The sequence below is a fragment of the Euleptes europaea genome, chromosome 3 (assembly GCF_029931775.1).
Source record: "Euleptes europaea isolate rEulEur1 chromosome 3, rEulEur1.hap1, whole genome shotgun sequence".
Taxonomy (NCBI): domain Eukaryota; kingdom Metazoa; phylum Chordata; class Lepidosauria; order Squamata; family Sphaerodactylidae; genus Euleptes; species Euleptes europaea.
Window position 1 is genome coordinate 4,715,745 of NC_079314.1, and position 23,748 is coordinate 4,739,492.

The following is a 23,748-nucleotide window of genomic DNA, read 5'->3' on the forward strand; positions in this document are numbered from 1 at the left end:
TGACAGTTCTAACATTGAAAAGTATCTCACAGAAAGGAAGCGGCAGGAATTGACTGCAGGGCCAGAAGCTGCAGGGAGACTTAGGTTTAACTTCAGGATAAAGCTTCCCGACCCTTCAGCCATCCAAGTAGCCTCCTCTAGAAAAGGCTACCTGGAATTATGGCCGGGAGGGCTGGGGAGAAAGTGGGGTTTACTCCAAGAGGATGTGGCCAGTCAAAAACAGCTTTAAAAGGGGATTAGACAGATTCATGGAGGAGAAGACTATCTGTGGCTACTAAAGGCAGCCTCCATGTTCAGAGGCAGTCAACCTCTGAATCCCAGTGCCAGAAGGCAACATCAGGGGAAGGTCTTGTCCTCTGAGCCATGCCGTTATCCCTCCAGAGTAGCTGTGTGAGACAGGATGCTGGAGTAGATGGCCCCTGGTCTGATCCAGCAAGGCTCTTCTTCTGCTCTTATGAGGAACGTATCTCCTGGGTCAGACCAAGGATCCACCTACTCCAGCAACGGCCAGTGAGTGAGAGGACTCCGTGGGCACCCACAAAAGATAACGGGGTCATTTGAGAGCATTAAACTACCACCAATACAGGGGAGAAACTCTGCAGGTAGGGCCGAGTCCAGCAGCCCAAAGCACCCTGTCAGAATTTGGCAGATTTTCTTTATTGTGCCTCTGGAATTGTATTCTGGAATTTAAATTCTGCTAGTCGCTTGGAGCATACTTGGGGGAAAAGTGGGATACAGATGTAACCCGTGGGGGAAGGAACAGCGCCATGTCCTCAGAACTTAGAACATAAGAAAGGCCCTGCTGGATCAGACCAAGGTCCAGCAGTCTGTTCACACAGTGGCCAACCAGGTGCCTCTAGGAAGCCCACAAATAAGTCAACTGCAGCAGCACCATCCTGCCTGGGTTCCACAGCACCTCATAGAATATAATAGGCATGCCCTTGGAAAATAGAAATATTGTGGTTCTGAAGAAGGTGGTGATGTTTAACTGCCATGGCTTAGCAGGCAATTTGAAGCAGCTGATCTTTCATGCAGTACCTTGTGAAGTCTCAGAAATCAGAGCGGCAGGATTTGTGGGGGAGGAGACAACAAACTCTTCTTCCCAGGACTGTTCTGTTTCGGTATGGCTGGCAGAAACAGAACTAGCTACACAAACTGAACCACAGCATATGCTAAGTTGTTAATAAAAATCGCTGATCCTCAAATGCATCTGAGTGTGCATTAAGAAGCAAAAGAGACATCGGCCATTTATTCATGCCTGTTTCCTCGCGGTCACCCTGCAGACTACTTTGGGGCTTTGCTTATGCTTGCATTTTCCAACCATCAGAAATTGCCTTGCTCTCCCTGCACGTTTCACCCATGTTTTTGGGATGCTGGCTAAACTCAAATCCAGAAAACGCGGCCTCAATGTGCGGGTAGAGCAAAGCGACCTCTGATGGTTGGAAAATGCAAGCATAATCAAAGCCCCAAAGTATTCAGTGGGGTGACGGTAAGGAAACAGCCATGCATAAATGGCCATAGCCTTGGCCCAGAAGGTTGGACTTAAAATAGCACACAATGCACTTTTTAGCTCACAGACGGTGGCAACTGCGTTACGTTATAGGCAGACTGCATCAAAGGAAAGAAAAAGACACAGATGAGGTTTGGCTTATGGTTTGTTTTTTTAAAATGAAACACAGAAGACTAGAGGAGTTCCCAGAATGCTGTGGTGTGATCCATGTTCTATAACCTGTGGGGGTGGGGGAGAAGAGAGAGAAAACAGTTGTGAATGTGGGTACGTGAGTCAAGATCAAAGGAATCTGGAATGGATGCAATAATTAAGGTTCCCAGTTCCAGGTTGGGAATTACCTGGAGTTTTTAGGGGTAGAGTGAGAAGGGTGGGGTTTGGGGAGGGACTTCAATGGGGTATAATGCCATAGAGTCCACTTTGCAAAGCAGCCATTTTCTCCAGGGGAACTGATCTCTGTCATCTGAAGATCAGATGTAATAGTGGGAAATGAAAAACATGAAGCTGCCTTCTAATGAATCAGACCCTCGGTCCATCAAAGTCAGTATTGTCTACTCAGACCGGCAGCGGCTCTCCAAGGTCTCAGGCAGGGGTCTTTCACATCACCTACTTGCCTGGTCCCTTTAACTGGAGATGCCGGGGATTGAACCTGGGACCTTCTGCATGCCGAGCAGATGCTCTACCACTGAGCCACAGCATCTTCAGCTACCACCTGGAGGCTGTCAACCCTAGCAATAAGGCAATCTCAAACATGGGTTCACAGCTGCAAGTCATTCCTGGAGGGGTGGGGAGAGAAGCAGCTGTCCAGTGGGAAGAGCACAGGCAAGACAGAGTCGGCCTGGCTGTCAGCTGCCCTAAAACACAGTAGCCCTGGACTAAAGAGAGAGCAGGAAACTGAGTTTTATCCCGCCACCTACTCTAGTTTTATTGGGCTAGTTCTGCCGCATACCTGCGGAATCCCCAAGCAATCAGAAGATCCCTCCTTGCAAGTGGCTGTTTTGCTGCCTTAAGAGACAGGCACTGGGGGGGGGGGAGAGAGAACCTGCTATCTGAAGAAGTCTGACCCAAGTTTCAGGCAGAATTGACACAAGCAAGAAGAAAGGTGGTAGAATGATTGTGCTGCTTAAAAGGGGGGATACCACTTATAATTGCTTCCTGTATTAAATATGCCCCACCAAAAAGGGGCTAGGCATGATGTGCTAGTTTCTATTGGCAAGGATTGTTTTTAATAACATGGGGAGAATTGCCAATGGTAACCCCCATCACCTGCAGTCCAAAGACAGCCCACTCTACCTCTTCCCTCTGCCCCAAGGGTATGTCTAGGCTTCTGACACCAGCCATCTTAATACACATTTCCAATATCATGGCCAAGTATGCTTTAAAAAAAACCAACACTACATAAACCCTGAGAAAAGACATGTGAAAAGCAGGAGAACTGGTAACAAAATCAAGTTTCGGTAAGCAGCCAAGTACTGCCTATCAAGCAGTCTGTGAGCCCCTGATCCATAGCATTGTGGCCGGCTACACCTGTAACCGGATCAGAGAAGCCGCTTATCTGGGGGGAGGGGGCAGAACAGACAACCGCACACCAACGTCGCTATAGGGTGAAGCAGGAGTCCCACTTACGTGATCTCCCGGAAGGCCCGTTTTTCAACATATTTCACACGGTATTTCCTCTTGAACCTAGTAGGGAAAAAAAAGGTTCAGGGATTCAGCCAGCCAACCCACGTCCCTCCCCAAGAGAACAATGACAAACACACCACCCACAATAGAGAGCAGCTCAACGAAGGGGCAGCCATCAATGGCAGGAGAGTCATTTCCACTCCAAATCCCACCCTGTCTCACAAAAAAAATGTTCTCAGTCATGGAGACTGAGAGGTTCTCAGGAATTCCCAGGATCTGATTCTCTGTCTATATACTTTCCGACTCAGTGTCTGGTGTGTGAACCGACTCCACTTTTTTAAAATCACACTTGAGCTATGAAATGAGTTTGCAGGTTCTCTGTGATGTCTGATCTTCTCATTCACATATGTGGGTCACTTGGGCACTTCCAGAGTTTTCCAGCTGCCCTGCCTCTCACACAGAGACCTGTAAGCGAACCTGCTCCTGTTTACATTACTTCTTCTAGGGACACCTTGCCACGGTTTTAGGGAACTCCCCCACACACATATACATTTGAGTAGTACTGAACTATGTGTAGTCAGAAAACGATTAAGGGGTCTCCCACAAGCCTAAATTACTTACTCAGAGGCTACCTGCTGCTTCTGAGTGAGCCAATGTGCTGGTCTTGTCTCCTTCCAATCAGCCTCTGTTGGAATGTGGCCATTTTTGCCATCTTTCTCATCTAGGCTAATCATGCACCCAATACAAAGACACAGCAAAAACTACCAGCCCTCACGAGTGGGCTGTTCGTTTATATATTTATTATGTTTCTACCACGCCCTCCCCAGCCCAAAGGCCGGGCTTAGGGCAGTATCTGTATCACCTAGCGAGGCCTGATTGGTGACTCACACAGAGACACAGTGGGCAGACTCTTTGCACAATGGTACAGCATGATTCCAATTTCAACTGGGGTGTGCATGAGGATTGCATTGCTACCCTCGAGAATTTGGTGAACCCTCTCCACTCACTTTGCCCGCTCCCTGGGTTCTATGAGGTTGCGTTTCTGTAGGCTCTTGAAACGATCTTTCAGGATGTTCCCTTCAGGCTGGGAAGGAAAGAGAAATTAATTATGTGAGCAGTCTGACATATATAAGAGATCAGCTGACTCTGGAGACTCAGATGTTTGTTAACCATCTTTCAAGATACCATAGAATGTATTTGGTGCAACAAGCCAGCCACACCCTGGAGACATAGTTGGTATTCCAGGAGCAGTTGCAGAAAAATGGGGGGGGGGGGGGGAGAACCAATGACAGCCAGTGTGGTGTAGTAGTTAGACTGTTAGATTAGGATCTGGGCAGCCCAGGTTTCAATCCCCACTTATGCCATGGAAGATTGCTGGGTGACCTTGGGCCAGTCACACCCTCTCTGCCTGTTTTTGTTAGGATAAAATGGAGGAGAGGAGACTGATGTAAGCTTCCTTGACTCCCCACTGGGGAGAAAGGTAGGGTAATTAATAATCAGTATCCCCCCCCACACTGCACACAGAAACTTGATTCTTTGCAAATTTTTAAAAAGCGTTGTAATACCTTTAACTAAGACCAACCAAACCCCTACAACGCAGTGGGCAAAGCTTTCAAGTTCCCCAGAGCTTAATTAAAAACAATTAATTAAAAATAAAGGGGAGGCGGGGAGAGTGAAAAAAGGGCCTTAAATCCCGCCCCCCGTCCCAATCAAATCTGACCAGATGAAGAGTTCTGGAGATCTCAAGAGTTTGCACAACATGGGGTGAAAATACATGGTCGCTTTAGCCTCCTTTGTTCCCTGTTTCAGCCAGGATCGAGCGCATGCGTTTCGCCGAGCGTGCGTTCAATCCTGGCTGAATCTTGGCTGAAACAGGGAATAAAGGAGGCTAAAACGACCATGCGTTTTCACCCCATGTTGTGTTACTTTCGCTCAGGGGTGTCAAACGTAAGTCCTGCAGGCCGGATACGTCCCCTTGAGAGCTCTTATCCGGCCCACGAGCCAGCCACACACACACTCTTGATCTGGGCTGGCGAGGCATGGCCCGGGCCGGCAGCATTTATGTCATATCCGGCCCTCATAACAATTGAGTTTGAGACCCCTGCTTTAGTTAGTCTTAACAGATAGGACGTGGCTTTTTGGGGGTGTCGCCACGGATCAGTGGCATCACTTACTTTTTTTAAATTCCCACCAACAATCCTAGCAGTAACCGTGGGGGGAAGCCGAGAGCACTCATTGAGCCCACCCCCCGCTTAGCACTCAGAGGCGCCAGGTGCCAGCAACTTTTCACACAACATCAGCTCCTCACGTACACTTCTTAGGTGCCTTTTCCTTATTGCGCTCCCTGGCAGGAGCAGCTGGCACAGATTTCTGGGTAGGAGGGGTTGTGGGGGCGAGGTGGGAAAGGGGGGAGAGATGCAGTGGGAAAGGCCCAGCTTCAGAGCTTGCTTAGCAGCAAAGCTCACAGGTTGGCATCAGACCCGGTGCCGTGTTGGGCTGACCCGCCAGCTTCAGAACCAGGGCGGGGAATTCGGCTCTTCAGCACTGTGGCAGGCTGGGAAAGAAATCAGGAAGCGGGATGTTGAAGGCAGAGGGACACAGGGCCAGGAAGACAGGATGGACCCTCACTGGAGGAACATTGTCCTACTCTGTGAGTTTCCACTGGATATTGTGTGTGTGTAAAGTGCCGTCAAGCTGCAGCCAACTTATGGTAACCCCATAAGGTTTTCAAGGCAAGAGATTGACAGAGGTGGTTTGCCATTGCCTGCCTCTGCATAGCAACCCTGGACTTCCTTGGTGGCCTCCCATCCAAATACTGATCAGGGCTGACCCTGTGTAGCTTCCTAGATCTGAAGAGATGGGGCTAGCCTGGGCCATCCAGGGCAGAGCCAAACAGAGGTGGTTTGCCATTGCCTGCCTTTGCACAGCAACCCTGGACTTCCTCGGTGGTCTCTTATCCCAGTACTAACCACGGCCGACCAAGCTTAGCTTCGAAGAGCTGATGAGATCATTCTAGCCTGGGCCATCTAGGTCAGCCCCCACCCCCGACATTAGGAGGTAGTAAATGCAGAATTTTTAAAAACTGCCCTACAAAGACCTCTAGAACGCTCTGCCGCAGGATGTAGCCACTGAAGATGACAGCCGTAGACGCATAACCATAAATGGTCAGTACACAAGCAGAGCAAGAATTTTGGGAGCTGCCGGCCCCAGTAGCCGTTGAGACAATAAACCTCTAAAAACAATGGAGGGATAATGATCAATGCAAACAGCTGGCAGATTTTTCTGACATCTGGCTGAATGCCAAGCTGGACAGCACTTCTGCAAGCAGCTTGATAGCTCTGGGGTTTGAAGAGCTTCCTGGGTGGGGGATAATGATGCCCCCCCCCACGCTGCAGCGACAGGAAGTGGGAAGTCAACACTGGCTGGGGAGCCCACATTCAGAAGCAACACAGCAACGCAGAAGGCATTCGTGCGACTGTGAAGCGCTCGTGATAAACACCAATGAGGAGACCACACCAAGACATTCCCCCACATCCAATAATCTCCTGGGAATTTCTGGAGTCCCACAGCAGCCCGGTAGCAGAAAAAGGGACTTGTCAAGCCATGGGGAGGAGGGATTTCTGGCCAGGCGCCTCAGCTCCCCAGACCGTGCCTACTCGGTGGGCCCAGGGAGTCCCCAGGTGACCTTCACATTCCCAGCAGACGCTGCTGTAAATGCTCCGAGCGCAAGGATGGGTCTCATCATTGGCTACCTTGAAGGGCTCAAGAGCGACTGTCACCCTCCCCTCCCAGCCGGCTCCCACTGGCTGCTGGGTGGTCTTTCCTGCCACCTATTGAGGCCCCCACACTGACACCTCCCACTCCAGCCACCACCAGGCCTCCTCTCCTGGGAGGAGACTCTTCGGAGCCTCTAGAAAGGGCAGCAGGCCTGAGCCACGTAGGTCCACCCCGCCCCAGAAGAGCAGAGAGGACTAAAGTACACTCTTGCCTTTCAAAAAGAAGAACTGCCACCAACAGCAAGCCAGCTCCAAAAAGCAGCACAGAGGCAGCTGGAGAGAGGGAAATAAAGGAACAGTGGCAGGATCCAGGATCCGAAGGACCTCGACAACCCATAGTGGGTTGCAGGGGGGGGGAGAGAGAGACCACAGCCCTGTCTTAGCACAGCCTCCTACAACCCAAAGCCCAGGAGAGGGGCACCCACTCACCTTCAGCGTCCTCAAAGACTCCGCCAGTTCAGCGCTCAGCTGCAAATCCAGATCTGGGTCTTCATACCTGCAGCAAAGGATGGACCGGGGGGAGCATTTAGGAACACACCACATGCACACCTGACCCCCCCTTGGGGTAAAGCATATGCCTCCGGGTGTGTCCTAGCTAAGCTCCTCCTCCTGCCAGCCCAGGTCCCGCCCCGTTCCCAAAGGGCTCTTACTTAAGTCTGCCCAACCGCTTGGGCTTGTCGGCTTCAGCCTTTCTCCGGGCCTCACGGGCTTGTTTCCGCCGCAGCAGCTCCGCCTCCCAGCGCTTCACCTGCAGCCGGATCGAGTGCAGCCGGAAGACCTCCTGGCGCCGAAGCCGCACTGCCTTCTCGCTCAGCTCCCGGGTTTTCTGCATGCAGAAGAAAAGTGAGATGGAGAACAGCTTCCTTCCTTTCCCGGGTTACCATCTCCCCACACCAGCTGCTGCACCCACTGCAGGTCAGGGCAAGCCCCCTTCCCCTCTCCCACCAGGATGAGATTGCTGAATCTCTCATTGGAGAGGTGGTCTGGGAGCTGGCCTTCCCCCCACTTCTGCATTGCTCATGCAGGGAGCAGATGGCTGGCGCCCGGCTCAGCCAGATGGCTGCGTGTTCACGAGCTACAGCAGCGTGGGGAGGGGGGGGGGAGAGATCACCAAGCTTGCTTTGGCTGGCGGCCCAGGAGGCAGCCCCAACCACCACGGCTGCTTCTCAAGGGCAGCTCGAGAGCTGTGCCAGGGCAGGGTTGCGTGCCGGGGCTGAGGTGCCTAAGTGGAACACGCACGAGCCACGGATACGTGTGCACAGACTCGCAAAAGGCACGCCTACGCATGTGTTAGGCAAGTGTCTCTTTCCCTGGGCTAATTTTCTTTATTCAGATTCTGTGCAACGGAAATGAAAATCCCCCACAAAAGTGGGGGACCCAATTATACAAGTAGAAGTTATGCTAATTCAGGACATCTGCATGTTCTTGCGGTTTGCATAATTTATTCCAGTTGTGGAAGAAGCAATGCAGAGCAATGAAAGCCCCGTCCTCCAACCACTGGGGATTTCGCTCAACCACCTCTCTGGTCACTGAGATTTCAAGAGAAACTACCAGCCTAAACACACACGCAATTGCTTTATAATGAATCAGACCATCAAGGTCAGTATTGTCTTCTCAGATTGGCAGCAGCTCTCCAGCATCTCAGGCAGAGGTCTTTCACATCACCTACTGCATGTCCTTTTGAACCGGAGATGCTGGGGATTGAACCTGGGACCTCCTGCCTGCAAAGCAGATGCTCTACCACTGAGCCACAGCAGGCATGCAAGAGGCTTAGAAACTCGTTCTTTTTATAAATAAGAAAGCAGAGAGAACCAGGAACCTCAATTCAGTGCTCAGAGTGGTGCACGCTGCACATCTTCTGCACTCCCCTGGAATAAGGGTGTGTGTGTGTGTGTGTGTATGTGTTAATGCAGGACAAAATGGATCAAGGGTGCAGCTGTGTGGAAGCCAGTCCTGCCCTACCGTGAGCATCCTTCATGGCTGCATTTCACAGGTGCTCACAGAGGAGGGGCTGCCAGCCCCTTCATCTGTGGGGCAATGGTCATGGTGCTGCCAGGATTGAGGTATGCATGATTCCCTGTGTCAACTCTTTGGAACTTGAGATGAATAATTTTCCAGAATTGTAAGGATGTTGTTTCCATGCACTGAGGGGTGGTACCTCTTTGTTCTTTAGAAGGGATATTTTGACTACTGGTGAGGGAAGAAAAAACAACCTCCGGTCTTAGCTGTGGTTTGTACTGGCCCACAACTCTGGAAGCAGACGGTCAAGGACGAAAAGTGGAATGTTACATTATGTAAACTCCTCTAGTGCACGTTTCAAGGAGGAAAAAAATCAAAGGAAATGTTCCCAAAATGCTTGTTCAGAGAGAGGGATTGGTCTGAACAAAAACCCTCTCCCAACAAGAGAAGACATGGGCATGCCTGTCCTGGGATGAACAGACAGGACACTCATCATTAAAACAAAAGAGACAGGGCAGAGGAATACAGAAGCTGCCCATGAGAGACCATGGGACAAACTCACCAGCCGCTTGGCCTCCTTTTCCTTCTTCCGCTGCCTCTCCGTCTTCTTCTCCCCCGTGGCTGTGAGGGGCAAAGGTGGAGCTGGAACAGAGTCTGCCAGACACTCTGCCTCCACCAGCTTTGAGGAGCCTCCTTGCTCTTCCTCGCCACCAGAGTCCCCCTCTTCCAGAAGTCCCTCACACTGTTCCTGGAAGACCATCTCCTAGAAACACACAAAGGAGTGAATGTCGGGAACAGGGAAAGAAGTAGGCATTCCTGTGTGAACACACGCACACACCCGAGGAGCCTGGCCTGTACACTTGGCAGAGAGCGCCCACAGTTCCCTCAGGGTGTGCTCAACTTCCTTGGGTGGTGCTGGAAGTAATACAGGGTGCATCCTGGTGCTACCCAACCCATGTGATTTTGAACACCGGCCTTCAGCCAGGAAGCAATACATCAGTGTGCACAGTCCACAGCTGGATGGAGCTTTTCACAGAGTCTACATACAGACCAGGTGGGACTTCTCACAACCTGGCTGGCAAGCACAATCCCTGCTGGGCCTGCAGCACCAAACTGCAGAGCTGCCAACAGCACAGGGAGAGCATAACGTCTCGGTCCAAAGTCTGACACAGCAGGCCTCGTACGACCCTTCCAGGCCCCTCCTTCCTGGACTGCTTGCCATCTCCATCCCTGGGCAGGACATGGGGCGCCCCCCTGCATGTTGGAAGCTGCTGCCAGGACCTAGCACCTCTAGGCAGGATTATTCACAGCTTCTCACGGGCCGGCACATCCCCTTAAGCCGATACAGCGTTGAACCACTCAGTCTTATTAGGAAATATACCATATCTCCAGGCCAAGCGCCAAGGAGAGTGGCACTCAAGGGAATGGCTGAACCTCCTCGCTTGCCACGGGAGAGGGCCACCGCCGGCACCCCCATAGAAGCAGCTGTCACGGTCCGCCTCTGTCCTGCTTACCACCCCATCTTTGCAAATGCTGTGTGGCCTTCTCCCCTGGAGGGGAAACACTCACCTGGGTGGGGACCTCATCTGCTGTGGGGAAGCGGAGCTGGCGAGCCAGTTTCTCCTCGGCCTTCTGTCTCCGCAACTCCACTTCATGGGCCTGGAGGAGCAGAGCCTGCAACGGGGCAAGAGAATAGCATAAAAAGACCAAGAGTCAGAACAAGGGCCGTGATCCTGGCTTCGCCTGTGCCCGTTTCCTTGATCAAAGGAACTCCTGTCCACAGCCAAAAATGAGCTAACATACCTGCTTGGGGTTTTTAACAAAATGGAACATGCTCCCTCATCACCCCCTGCAATATACACTCTTTTCTCCCCCTGGAAATGAACCACTGCTGCCCAGCCCCACTGGAAACCTGGAACCCTCCTAGCCAACCTGTCTCTCCTTCCAAAATACCTGGTGAGCCTGGAAGCTGGGATTGTAAGACCCCCCTGGGGCGATAACCTCCACGGCCGGCAGCTGTGAAGGAGTCTTCAGGAGCCTGCCTGGACGCTACAGGAGGGAACGAGGGGAGTGAGTGGACTCCGAGGCCCCCGACCATCCTCCCTCAGCCAAGCCCCACCTTGCTGCTGCTCAGAAACTGGTCCCCTGCTTACTTTCACTGGCTGCTTTTTGGTCTGCTCCAGGAACCATGTGTCCTTCCCAGCTAGGGCTTGATCCAGTGGGTCTAGTGGACAAAGAGAAAAGAAAAAAATACCACCATTTCTCAGTGTTATAAGACTGCAGACTTAACAATAAAATTTACAAACCCAACTGGCTTTTGGCAGCCAGGACCAGAGAAGGTGATGACGCACATCATACTGCCATTTGCCTGAGTACTTGGGAGGGGGTGTTGGGGGGAGGGAGTTGGGCAGGCTGTAAACCCTAAATATAATCAAATTAGAAATGAGGCTGAAAATCAGAATTCTTGCTTCCTGGTCATCCTGTTACCACCACCACCCAGGTTAATCTGGAACCATTTCCTTTTCTACCTCTCCCAACACACCAACATAGGATTAGAATCCTCAACTGACCCATATGCGTGTCCTGAAAAGGCAGGAGCGGAGGAAATTCATCTCATCAGCACTCCAAGCACCTTGACTGAGGGTATGGCTAATCCTTCTTAAGCAACTGCCAAGTTCCCATGGGACCCAGTCTAAATTTTGGTACTACAGCGCTGTTTTGGTGAGAAGAACACACGATGAGGAGAGAGGCGAGAAGATCTGGCTTTTTTTCCACCAGGTGCAGCATCCCTGGTCCCCTCCAAACCAGCAGAGGTCCCTCTGCCCCTCATTCTGGCCACGTTCCAACAGTCGTTGCAGGCTAGAGTGTGTGGGCGGGTGGTCACGTTCCTGCCACCCATGGAAACCGGATGGTATCTTTGAAGGAGGTCATTTTGTACTCTAAGGCACTAAGATTAGCCCTGAACCCTCGACCCCCAGCAGGTGTGTGTTGGGGGGGGGTGGCAGAGGCAGCCAGGAAGGATAAACAGGGCAAATGGGGAGGGGAGGAGGAGGAGAAGAGAAAGAAAGGCAGGCGAGGGTCAATAGAAAGGTGAAAAGGGCTTCGGCTTTTCTTTTAGGAGAGAGGTGAGGAATCAGCACTGCCTGATCGTGATGCAAAACATCATCCACTGCTCTCCATGTCTGGAGGCAGAAGTGCCAGGCAAGCTCAGCGGGCAGTCACCTATTATGGGGCAGATACAGGAGAGATTCCCCTTGAGGCACAATGCCCACAAGACCACCATGTGCAGTGGGGCATGCCTACTTCAGGAGCTCTTCTGACAGCCTGGCAGAGACTTTCCACCCCCTTCATAGCCCCAGAGATGGCCCAGCAAAGCCCTGCTGCAGCTGGCAAGAGAATCTAGGATATTGCTGCTCTCAAGCATTACTCCTTGTTGCTGCTGGAAACCCTCACACATCTGCACCACCTGGGTATGAGGGAGCATGGTCAGGGTTACAAGCACCAGTGTCCCATTCATAAACATCTCTCAGGCTTGTCAAAGAATCCTTTGGGCCTGTTGTTGGATCAGTGCTGCCTTCACCTGGACAAAGCTGGTACTGCTGCTGAAAAGATTTGCCAGCAGGCCCTAACATCAAAGGGGCCCTGGTGGTTTTCAATGCCCCACCCTAATGGGGCAAGGGGAGAAAGCATGCAACTTCTAATGGATTGTCTGTGTTGGGGGAGGGGCTGGTGAAGATAGAAGAAACTAAAAGTCTTCCAGGAATAGCCTTCGTACAAGGAATAGCCATCTAAGAGGCTCCTGCCTAACACAATACTCCAGATCAGCCCATTCAGGCAGGTATTTAATGGTGCTTCATCATTTAGATTAGCGATTTATCACCTTGGATTAGAGATGTATTGCGTTATTGTAATGGTGGCAGCCAATAGTTTTAACATCGCTGGTACTATATCAACTGTTGCTGGTCTTTGACTACAAATAAATTTGAACTTGGTGCTTTATCATGGAGGCCAGACTTAACATCCACCTAATATCTCCTAATTTCTGTGCATCACCTGTGCATAAAACTTTCTTCTGTCTCACTGAGGTCTCATAAAGGGGGGGGCAGTGAGATGTGTTTAAAAATAGGAGGAAGCTCACAAATTAATGTCTTCACCCAGAAACAAAACTGGGCCTGCACAGCGCAAATCAGATGGCAGGGATTGCAGAACAACCTCACCCATGCAATTCAGACTGCAGGGCGCAAAAAGCAGGACCCCAAAAGGAGAGAAGCACACATACAAAAATTGCCAGCAGAATCAACAACAATAGGCCACATCTTATGCTAAAGGCTCTGGGGAAAATGGGCGCCCCCCACCCCCATGTGAACTCGACTGTCTGCGACCCCCAACTTTTTTTTTTTTTTTTTTTTTTGCTGCCGTCAAGTCACATCTGACTTTTGGCGATCCCTATTGGGGTTTTCAAGGCAAGAGATGTTCAGAGGTGGTTTTGCCTTGCTTAGCTTCCAAGATCTGATGAGATCAGAATAGCCTGGGCCATCCAGGTCAAGGCAGAGATGAACAGAGGTGGTTTTCCACTGCCTGCCTCTGAGTCATGACCCTGGTATTCATTGGTGGTCTCCCATCCAAATACTGGCCAAGGTCAACCCTGCTTAGCTTGAGATCTGATGAGATCAGGCTAGCCTGGGCCACCCAGGTCAAAACAGAGCCCCAAGAAAAACAACCACTACGAGGGGTTCTTGGCACACCTGCCCCCTCACAGGGCCAACTCATAACAAGATGCCGGGTGCATCAGAAACGCTTGCCTGTGCAGGTTCTTAGGTGACTTGTTTAAAGGGTTCATCGGCTGAGGCTCAGTCCCCATGCGCTGGTGTCCCTCCCTGTCACAGATGGCCAATCTGTGAAAGCAAAGTCTGAAGAGGCCGGGATACGGGCTAGGAATCCCTTCAAACAGCCTACGTGGAGGCCTACACAAATAAATGTTCTTCACAGGTCCAGCTTCCTGTGAAACTTGGTTCCAGCTGTTGATCAGCCTGGTTATTAACCAGATACTGAATGTGAAGTAATGCTCTGCATTCAAACATTCCTAAGGGCCTTCTTCCCGGGTTTTTAAACACCCCTCTGCAAAAAGGACGTGTGATAGCTCAAGGCTGGTCTGCTTAGCTGAAACCGCCCAGACTCAGTTTCCTTCCCAGAGCGAAGAACAGAAATGCAGAAGCTCCCCCCCTCGCTCCTTTCTCTTACTTGAGTCCGACCAGATGTCGTAGAATGCCCTGGAGGGACCAGCGGTGCTGCTGGCTTCCATGTAGGCGGCTTTTGCCGTAGAGGCTTTCCGCAATCTCTCCTGGAGAAGCCTCTCTTTCCGAGGAACCATCCCCTTCTCCGCCAGCTTCTGCCACAGCTGTTGCTTCCGCTTCATCTTCTTGCTGTTGGGGACTTGGTGGGCAAGGATGCTGAAGAGAAAGTCAAGCTCAGGGTGACAGAGGCCGAGAGGCTCAATCAACCTCCCCTTCCATTCAGAGCATCCCAAAAAACCCTTTTTCTACTGCCATGCCACTGCTTCTTGGCAATCAAAGACTGCCCTTTTAGCCATGAGGCATAACAAAGATCTTACATTCCGCAGACAGTTTCCAGAAGAAAGAGACCTTGGGGAAGGAGGGCTGTGTACAGAAGAGCATGGTATTTCAAGGAAGATTCCACAATGCTCTATAAGGGTCTAGAAAGCACATTTCATGAAGAAAGGCTGAAGGAACTTGACCTCGAGAAGAGGAAAAAGTTGACAATTTTCCAATAATTATATGGCCAGAAGGGAAGGACTTTTTTTAAAGTAATGTTAGCCAGGTGTTAGATGCAAGTTTCCTAAAGGCAGCTTAGCAAACCAACAGCCGAGGGAAAGTGTGGTTGAGCTACTGGGTAGGAAAAAATTATTCCCCACCCCCAGTTTGCACCTTGGCACAAGAGCTCCCTTCCTGTGACAAGCATATAGCAGGGGTCACAGGGGAGTGGGGGGGGGAGGTAGCTGTGAATTCTCTGCATTGTGCAGGGGGTTGGAGTAGATGACCCTTGGGTTCCCCTTCTAGCTCAATGTTTCTAAGTGGCACAAGGAGCAAGCAACGGGGGGCCATGGAAGAAGATGGGGGCAACTCACTCTTTGGGGGCAGGCACTTTGGAATCTATCTGTAGGATCAAGTCGACCTTCAGCCGTTTCTCTTTGGCATGGTTCTGTTTGAGGCCTGGGACAAATACAGAACTGGTCAAAAAACCACAACCCACAGAAAGGAGCAATAAAGGAAGCTGAAATTAGTTCAGAACCAACTTCCAGGTGCCCCATGCTAACCCCAACTCTCTTCCCACAGGATTCAGGAACTCAGGCACCTGCCCTCTCCCCTAACTCACTAGGCCTTGTAAGCGACTAGTTCTGCTACTGAAGAACAGACTCAGCAGATAGCCAAAGAGAAGAAGAGTTGGTTTTTATACCCTGATTTTCTCTACCTTTCAGGAGTCTCAAAGCAGCTTACAATCGCCTTCCCTTCCTCTCCGCACAACAGACACCTTGTGAGGTGGGTGGGGCTGAGAGTTCAGAGAGAACCGTCACTAGCCCAAGGTTGCCCAGCAGGTTTCATGAACGTGGAGAAGTGAGGAAACCAACCTGGTTCACCAGATTAGTCTGCCACTCAAGTGGCGCAGCAGGGAATCAAACCTGGGTCTCCAGATTAGAGTCCACCGCTCTTAACTACTACACCAAGCTGGCTTTCCAGAGGACTGCAGAGAAATTACGGTCATGGCCCACACGTACCCTGAGAACTTGCCTTTAACCTTCAAATTAGCAGCTAAGGAAGAACAAGAATACCCTCAAAGGAGGATGCCCACGATGCTCTCCAGTACCAAAAAAACAGACCACACGGGCACCCTGATACACACAGAGCCTGGGTCATCCACTGCAGCCACCAACTGATTTATGCCCCGCTAATCCAGCATTCCTTCTCTCTGACCCCACTTCCTGTTCCACTGGAAGTCCTCACCTTTCTCCTCATTGCCAGTGTCCACAAAGAACAGGCTTTCATCAGGCTTCTCTGACACTGGGCCACTGCAGAGAGAAAAAAGACAGCCTATCAGTTCTCAGCCATGGCAGAATCACCTTTGAGACATCTACACACTGCAAGCGACAAAGTTCCCCCCTCTCTCTATGAGAAACCACCTTATTACTCTAAGCATCTAAGTTCTCCAGGGCCTCAAATGGAAATGTACTTGCTACCCAAGACACATAAAATGGCCATGCCAGGGATCGAACCCAGGACCTTCAAGTGTATTTTTATCATTCCCTTCCTCCAAGGAATTCAGGTCTTTTACATCACCTACAACTTTTAACTGGAGATGCCGGGGATTGAACCTGGGACCTTCTGCATGCCAAGCAGATGCTCTACCACTGAGCCACAGCCCCTCCTCGTGAGCTGTGCCTCTAGCTGAGAGAGTGGGAAGACATAGGAAAGCCCTTCCCCCGGATACACGACAGCCGGCTATCAAAAAGGCTATAGTTATATATAATGTTAACAGTTATATCTTGAACACACATGAGGCTGACTTATACTGAATCAGACCATCAGTCCACAAGGTCAGGACTCAGACGGGCAGCTGCTCTCCAGGGTCTTAGGTCTCACATCACCTAGTCCTTTTAAACTGGAGATGCCAGGGATTGAACCTGGGACCTTCTGAATGCCAAACAGAGGCTCTGTCACTGAGCCCCGAGAAAAACCCAGTCTTGCCTTCTACTTTTCTCACAACCGGCCTGAAAGCAATGCCACTTTCCCATTGATCTGTTACCATTTGGGCCCTCAAGGTCAGCATTGCCTACTTAGACGGGCAGCGGCTTTCCAGGGTCCCAAGTAGACAGGTTACGTCGCATCACCCACTGCCACATCCTGCAACTGGAGAGGCCTGGGGGGGGGGGGGCTGAACCCGGGACGTCCTGCCTGCCCAGCAGAGGCTCTGCCACGGAGCCAGGGCCCCGCCCCCAAGCCGCTGTAGCCACTACTGCACCCTGCCAGGCCGAGGAGGCCTTTCCCGGCCCTGCCAGGCCCACCCGTGCGAGGCTCCCCTCTGCAGCGCCCACCGCTGACCCCAGCTGCCGCATCTCGGCCGCCTTCTCGTGCAGCCATTCTCCGAGCTCCCTGCCCAGCTGAGCCTCCGGCCCCCGCCAGCGCTTCCAGCCCTTCTTGCGGTTCCGGGCGCCCTTCCCGCCCGCCCGCCGCGAGGGGGGCCGGGCCGGGTCGCGGGAGCCGGGCCCGAAGCCCAGGAAGCCCGAGGCCGCCTCAGGAGCCCCCGCCATCTTGGGACACGAGGGGCAGAAAGGAAGCGCTGCGCCCACGCCCCGAACAGGAAGCCGGGACAGCCACTTCCGCCCGCGCCCGCCATTTTGAGAAGGGGCAAGCGAGGCTAGAGGGTGCGCTTCCGGTTCGGAGCTGCTTTTTTTTATGCTGGAGCGCCATCTGTCGTCGTCAGGAAGCAAAGAGAGCGGAGACTAGGACGGCACGTGCTTGGAGTTCCGTATGGTGTCGCTCTACCCTCAGCCTCTTTATGGCAAAACAATCTTGGTCCCCAGTTGGGGTGGCCACCTCTGGGTTGGGAAATACCTGGAGGTTTTTGGAGTGCAGCCTGGGGAGGGCGGGATTTGGGGAGGGGAGGGACCTCAGCAGGGTACAATGCCACAGAGGACACCCTCCAAAGCTGGCCCTTTCTCCAGCAGAGCTGATCTTGGTCGTCTGGAGATCAATTGCAATAGAGGGAGATCGCCAGGTGCCACCTGGAAGTTGGCAACTCTATCCAGCGTGGAAGAGCATTTTAAGCTCATGCCAATCAAGGCTACCTGCGGGTTTGACCTCCTTTGGGTTTACCGGGGGGGGGGGAGCATTATTTACCATACATTTTTATCTCAAGAAGGGGTCAAAGTGACATACGCAGTTCTCCCACTCCCCTAGAGTTTAAGCCCCATAACAATCCTGCGGGGTAGACCACACTGAAAGAGAGAGACTTGTCTAAGGTCACCTGGCTGCAGACTTAATGGCAGAGTAGGGATTTGAGTCGGACCTTTCTGGTCTTATTGGGCGACAACGCATGGTCGCTGTAGCCTCCTTTATTCCGTGTTTCAGCCAGGATTCAGCCAGGATCGAACGCATGCGGTTTCACCGAACTGCTACACCGAATTGTGACACTGCTACAGTGAGTTTCAGAAGGTAGCCGTGTTGGTTTGTGGTAGAAGAGTTGCATTCAAGTCTGGTAGCACCTTAGAGACAAACAGGATTTTGGGGGTATGAGCTTTCAAGAGTCAAAGCTGTCTGACAAAACTCTCAAAAGCTCATACCCCCAAAAACCTTGTTGGTCTCTTAGGTGGTACTCAAACCTAACTGCTTATAGTGAGTGTCAGACTAAGATAGGGGGGACTCAGGTTCGAATCCCCACTCTGCCATGGAAGCTTGTTGGCCAATAACACATGCTCAGCCTGACCAACCTCACAGGGTTGTTGTGAGGGTAAAATGGCAAGGAGAACGATGTAAGCCTCTTTGGGTCCCTGATGGCAAGAAAGGTGGAGTACAAATGAAGCAAACAAGCAAATTTCGATTCTAGCGAAAGAATGCTGGTTGAGATGGACTTTGCTCTGATTCAATAACGCCCCTTGTTAGTTCCTTAAGCTATTAGATTGCTTAGCACAGCTTAGCGAGGCCTTAAGTGTTAAGACGTCCTGGATCATGTGCACTCCTGTCTTATATATTTAGCACACCTTGGTATATCATGGGGATTTCTGGGGGAGGGGCGGAGGGAGGATTTGCAAAAGGAATTTAACACAATGAACCTCAATATGAGGGATGCAAAAAATAAAGGAGTGTTTTCTAGCAAGGCTCTAACATGCCCTTGTTAACCAGGGACCGTTCCTATTTTCTGGTACCCTTCCTGGTAAAACACTTCGGGGGGGGGGGGGCGGTGACAAAGAATTTTTGTACAAGGGGTAGCTGTCTTGGTCCAATACCACAAAAATAAGCAGGAGTCTGGTTGTTTTTGAGACCACTGCTGTGGACTTAATCCAAAGAAAGCAGTGATTTTACAGTCTGATCCTATGAATGTGTATGCTTCAAAACCAGTCCCGTTGAGCACAATGGGACTTTATTTCAAAAACGTACATGTAGGATTGGGGGCGGCACAGCTGCAGTTTTGTGGGCACTTCTTCCTTGGGAAGATTCAGCATCAGGACCGGGCTGTATTTTGCAACCATCTCGGTCCCTTACATACAACAGGATGTGAATCCTCAGCCTCTGCATATTTGCTCAGAAGTAAGCCCCTGTGAGAGCAATAGGCTTTCTCCCATGAATAGGATTATAGCCTTAATCATGGCTAACTTTAACTGGAATTGGATCTGCTCATTTTATTTAATTTTTTTATTTTTGAGCTCCCCCCAATCTGTAGCAGAATCTTTCAGATTTCTGTCCTTTTCTTGAGGTCGTTAGAAGGAGGCATTTTAGCTTAAGCATCTATTATGTATGGTAGGCCCTTGAGGACATCTTCCATAAGGTTTTGGAAAATGCCCGGAGCCATGCTGACCCTGAACTGGAGGCAATTGACTCGGAATGCCCCCCTGTGGGTGACGATTGAGCTTCGGCGGACTCTGCGAAGACTGGCAGCTGCTGGTAAGCCTGAGCAAGGACGAGCTTGGTGAAGACTTTGCCCCTGGCCAGGGACACTAGGAGGTGGCTGACGATGGGAACCGGATACGAGTGTTACTGGAGGGCTTTCTCATTGTGGAGGCGGCAAACCAGTTGATCTCTGAGCATGGTGTCAAGGTCGGCGAATTTGCAGTAGCGAGTGGCCTTGCGCAACCAACTCGTCGGGCTTGATTCCACTGGTAAAAGCCTGGTGATTTCAGACGATTTGGGTGCAAAGTGATTTCATAAGGCCTCCAGTATGTCATCGAGTGGCGTTTGGCGGGAGACAGTAGCGCTTGTGCGAGTTCAAACATGTCAGCTCCACACACGCTGAGGAATGTTGCCCTTTTAATATCAGTGTCAGTGATCTTGTTCACTTGCAGATAGAATGTGAGCAGTGTCGCGTAGCTCTCCCACCTCTCGGGGTGGATGTATCGAACTCTTTGATGTGGCCCTGCCTAGCCATCGTGAGTTGTGTTGCATCTTCCTTCCATAGTATCACCAGTGATTTCAGCTGGACTATCCGGGCTACCTACCAGCTATCGCTTGTGATTTCAGCTGGGGTTAGCTACCTACCAGCTCAGAATCCCATCCTTGTTGCCAGTATTATGTATGCATGGGTGATACGTGAGGGTGGAGATGGAATTCCAACAACAACCGCTTTATTAACCAACTGGAACTGAAAACTCACAACGCACAACACCCCACGTATGCCAATCCCAGCCACCCGGAGCCATGCCCCCCAAGTCCGTGATTGGGCGGCTATAGTCTATAGACCTGGGGTGTCAAACCTGCAGCCCATGGGCTGGATCTGGCCCCCCAAGCCCTGTTATCCAGGGGGGGCAGCCTAGCTGAGTCAGCCCCCCCCCCCACCAGGATGCTGGGCGGAGCAGCTGCCCCAGCGCAAAAAGAGAGAGGGCTGCAGTGGCAGTAATTGAACTTTGGCTGCCGACAGGAGGCCGTCCAGGTACCCCGGGGCTGCTCGCAGGAAGGGTGAGCATTATGATGGGGTTGCTCTCCGGCACCCTCACTTCCTCCCTCCTTCCTTCCCATCATGGGCGCACCTTTTCCAGAAAGGGAGAGGAGCCTTTCAGCACTGTTGCTCTCCCCCTCGCGCCGCATTCCTTTTAATACACCTCTGGCTGGTTGCGAGAGGGAAGGCTTGCACACGTTGCCGTTTTAAGAGCCCCTAGTGCATGCCAAGCCAGCCTTCTCCCCTTGTTTCCCCTTTACGCACCCCCACTGCCTCTCTCTTGGCATGAAATTCTCAGCCAGGATCTGGGGCCAGATTGGGGGGGGTGGCGGCAAAAGAGAGCACCTGTCCCGCCCCTGGGTGGCACACAGATGGGGCAGCAGCGCGGCCAGGGCCTGGGCACAGAGAGTCCTGTGGGCAGCCTGACAGATGCCTGCAGCACCGGCCCAATCTCCAAGCCCTTCTGTCCTCTCTCCAGTCCCTTCCCTCCTCTCTCCTACGGCCCTTTCCCGGTCTTCCTGGCGGACAGTGGAGGCCGTGCCGAGCTGCTGAAGAACACTGAGCATCAGCCAAGCAGCCGTTGCATGGAGCCACATGCCATTAGCATCTGTGTCCTCTGGGCGGCAGTGACATTGCAGCTCTTGCTCGGGGCAGCGGTGGAGGAGGAGAGCGGCCCATGGCCGAGTCTGGGCTATGGCAAGTGGGGGGGGAGGGATGTCCAGTGGGGAAGGCAGCAGAAAGAGAAGGTTAAAACTAACCTGAACAGCGAAGTGGCCAAGTTTGCAGATGGCACCAAATTATTTAGGGTAGTTAAAACAAAATCAGACTGTGAAGAGCTCAAAAAGGATCTCTTCAAACTGGAGGAATGGGCATTAAAATGGCAAATGAGATTCAATGTGAGCAAGTGTAAAGTGATGCATATTGGGGCCAAAAATCTCAACTTCACATAGACACTGATGGGATCTGTGCTGGCAGCAACAGACCAAGAAAGGGATCTTGGGGTGGTAGTGGATAGCTCAATGAAGATGTCAACCAAGTGTGCGGCTGCTGTAAAAAAGGCAAATTCCATGCTGGCCATAATTAGACAAGTAGAGAATAAAACTGCTGCTATCATACTGCCCTTGTACAAATCTGTGGTGAGACCACACTTGGAATACTGTGTACAGTTCTAGTCACCACAGACAGTATCCTAAAAAAAGAAACGGCAGAGCTTGAGAAGGTGCAGAAAAGAGCAACCAAAATGATCAGGGGGCTACAGCATCTGCCCTGTGAGGAGCGGTTAAAACGCTTAGGGCTGTTTAGCTTGGAAAGAAGGCAGTTAAGGGGAGACATGATAGAGATCTACAAAATTATGCATGGTATGGAGAGAGTGGACAGAGAGAAGGTTTTCTCCCTCTCACATAGTACTAGAAGGGTGGGGGAGTCATCTGCTGAAGCTGGATGGTGAGAGATTCAAAACAAATAAAAGGAAGTATTTCTTCACACAACGAATAGTTAAATTGTGGAACTCCCTGCCCCAGGATGTGGAGATGGCTACCAACTTGGAAGGCTTTAAGAGGGGAGTGGACATGTTCATGGAGGAGAGGGCTATTCATGGCTACTAGTAAAGATGGACACTAGTCATGATGCATACCTATTCTCTCCAGGATGAGAGGAGCATGCCCATTATATTGGGTGCTGTGGAAGACAGGCAGGACAATGCTGCTGCAGTCCCCTTGTTTGTGGGCTTCCTGGAAGCACCTGATTGGCCACTGTGTGAACAGACTGCTGGACTTGATGGACCTTGGTCTAATCCAGCATGCCCTTTCTTATGTTCTTGGGTAATGGGAAAGAAGCAAGTGAGTGAAGAGTTCACAGACAAAATGGAGAGTGCAGAAGAGGCAGCAGCCAGTGTGATGCAGAAGGACACTGAGGCTTTCAGTTCAGAGCTTGAGATGCCAGCGCAGATTCCTCCCCGCCGTCGCAGCAAGTTGCAGCAACAGCCAGTATCAGGAAGAGGAGTGCACTTGCACAATGTAGCAGGGTTGTAACTAATAACATGTTTTTATCCAACTGACTTAACCAGAGGAGGCTAATTCATTATCTTTCTGAGCATAAAGCAGGCCTGCATCAGTTGTGACTCTCCCAAGCCAAAAACAGCTCCTGTGTGAGTTTGCCTGATCCTGGTTGTGCTGATGAGTTTCCATCAGAATTTGGAATAGGCATGTGCCCCCCCCCTTTTGTGATGGGAGGATGAATGCTTGCTATGGCACCCTGGTTATGGTGCATATGCTGCTCCCTTTTCCTGCTTTCTGACGGCTGAATCTGATGGCTATGCAGTGGCAGTTAAGTTCTTGTTTTTTTGCCCAGGCTTTTCCAGTAGGCTTGTGTCTCTGTTTTGTGTTGTCCCTCATCCTTGTATTGATGTTGTTCTGGTTAGTATCTTTGTATGATGGATTTTATTTATTTGTTTGTTTGTTTGTTTATTTTGGTATATGTGGCCCGGCCCGACCAAGTGACATTTATGTCATATCCGGCCCTCCTAACAAATGACTTCGACACCCCTGTCATAGACCAATGAGAAACATAGATGAAGGAGCCTGGGGAAAACTTCAAGCTCACATGAGCAATGCTTTCAACTGCATATATTACAGCATCTATATATGTCAGTTAGAGTTGCCAACCAAGTGGGGTTTGGAGTTCTCCCAGAATTATAACTGATCTCTAGACTAGAGTGATCAGTTTTCCTGAAGGAAATGGCAGCTTTGGAGGGCAGACTCTATGATATATCATAGATTATGGGTGAAATCTCTCTCCAAACTCCCCCAGCATCGCCCCCAAATGGTAGCTACAAGGGGCTTGGCCATACTCGACTTAATATTGACCAACAGGCAAGAGATGGTGAATGTGGTGGGGACCTTAGGAGAAAGGGACCACGTCGTCCTAGAATTCCTTTTGCTGTGTGGGACCAAGGAAGTTCGTAGCCTCGCATATCTGTTAGATTTTGGTAGGGCAGATTTTAGCAAACCCAGAGATATGATGAGAATCATTCCATGGGCAAGACTGCTGGAAGGGAAAGGAGCAAGTGAAGGACGGGCTCTTCTAAAACAAAATCTCTTGCAGAGCTCAAGCCCTCACTATTCCAACAAGAAGGAAACATGGTAGAGGATCCAAGAAGCCAATGTGGATGAACAAAGAACTCCATGATAAGTATGGTTGCCAACCTCCATGTAGTGGCAGGAG

The 23,748-nt window shown here is 51.1% G+C and overlaps 1 protein-coding gene across 2 annotated transcripts; it reads right to left on the reverse strand.

Moving 5' to 3' along the window:
* Window positions 1-1,675: 1,675 nt before the first annotated feature.
* On the reverse strand, window positions 1,676-17,204 carry NOP53 (NOP53 ribosome biogenesis factor). 2 transcript variants are annotated; one of them, XM_056845979.1, is made up of 13 exons: window positions 16,980-17,204; window positions 15,885-15,949; window positions 15,011-15,095; window positions 14,107-14,315; window positions 11,019-11,089; window positions 10,819-10,914; window positions 10,435-10,539; window positions 9,428-9,628; window positions 7,557-7,732; window positions 7,336-7,402; window positions 4,138-4,214; window positions 3,134-3,190; window positions 1,676-1,729 (listed from the first exon to the last, which is right to left on the reverse strand). In XM_056845979.1, the coding sequence occupies exons 1-13, from the start codon at window positions 17,186-17,188 to the stop codon at window positions 1,723-1,725; spliced, it is 1,425 nt and encodes a 474-aa protein (XP_056701957.1). In that variant the 5' UTR covers window positions 17,189-17,204; the 3' UTR covers window positions 1,676-1,722. The 2 variants fall into 2 exon arrangements, with proteins under 2 accessions (XP_056701957.1, XP_056701958.1); XM_056845980.1 differs by lacking the exon at window positions 1,676-1,729 and having other exon boundaries at window positions 3,130-3,190.
* Between the last annotated feature and the right edge of the window lie 6,544 nt (window positions 17,205-23,748).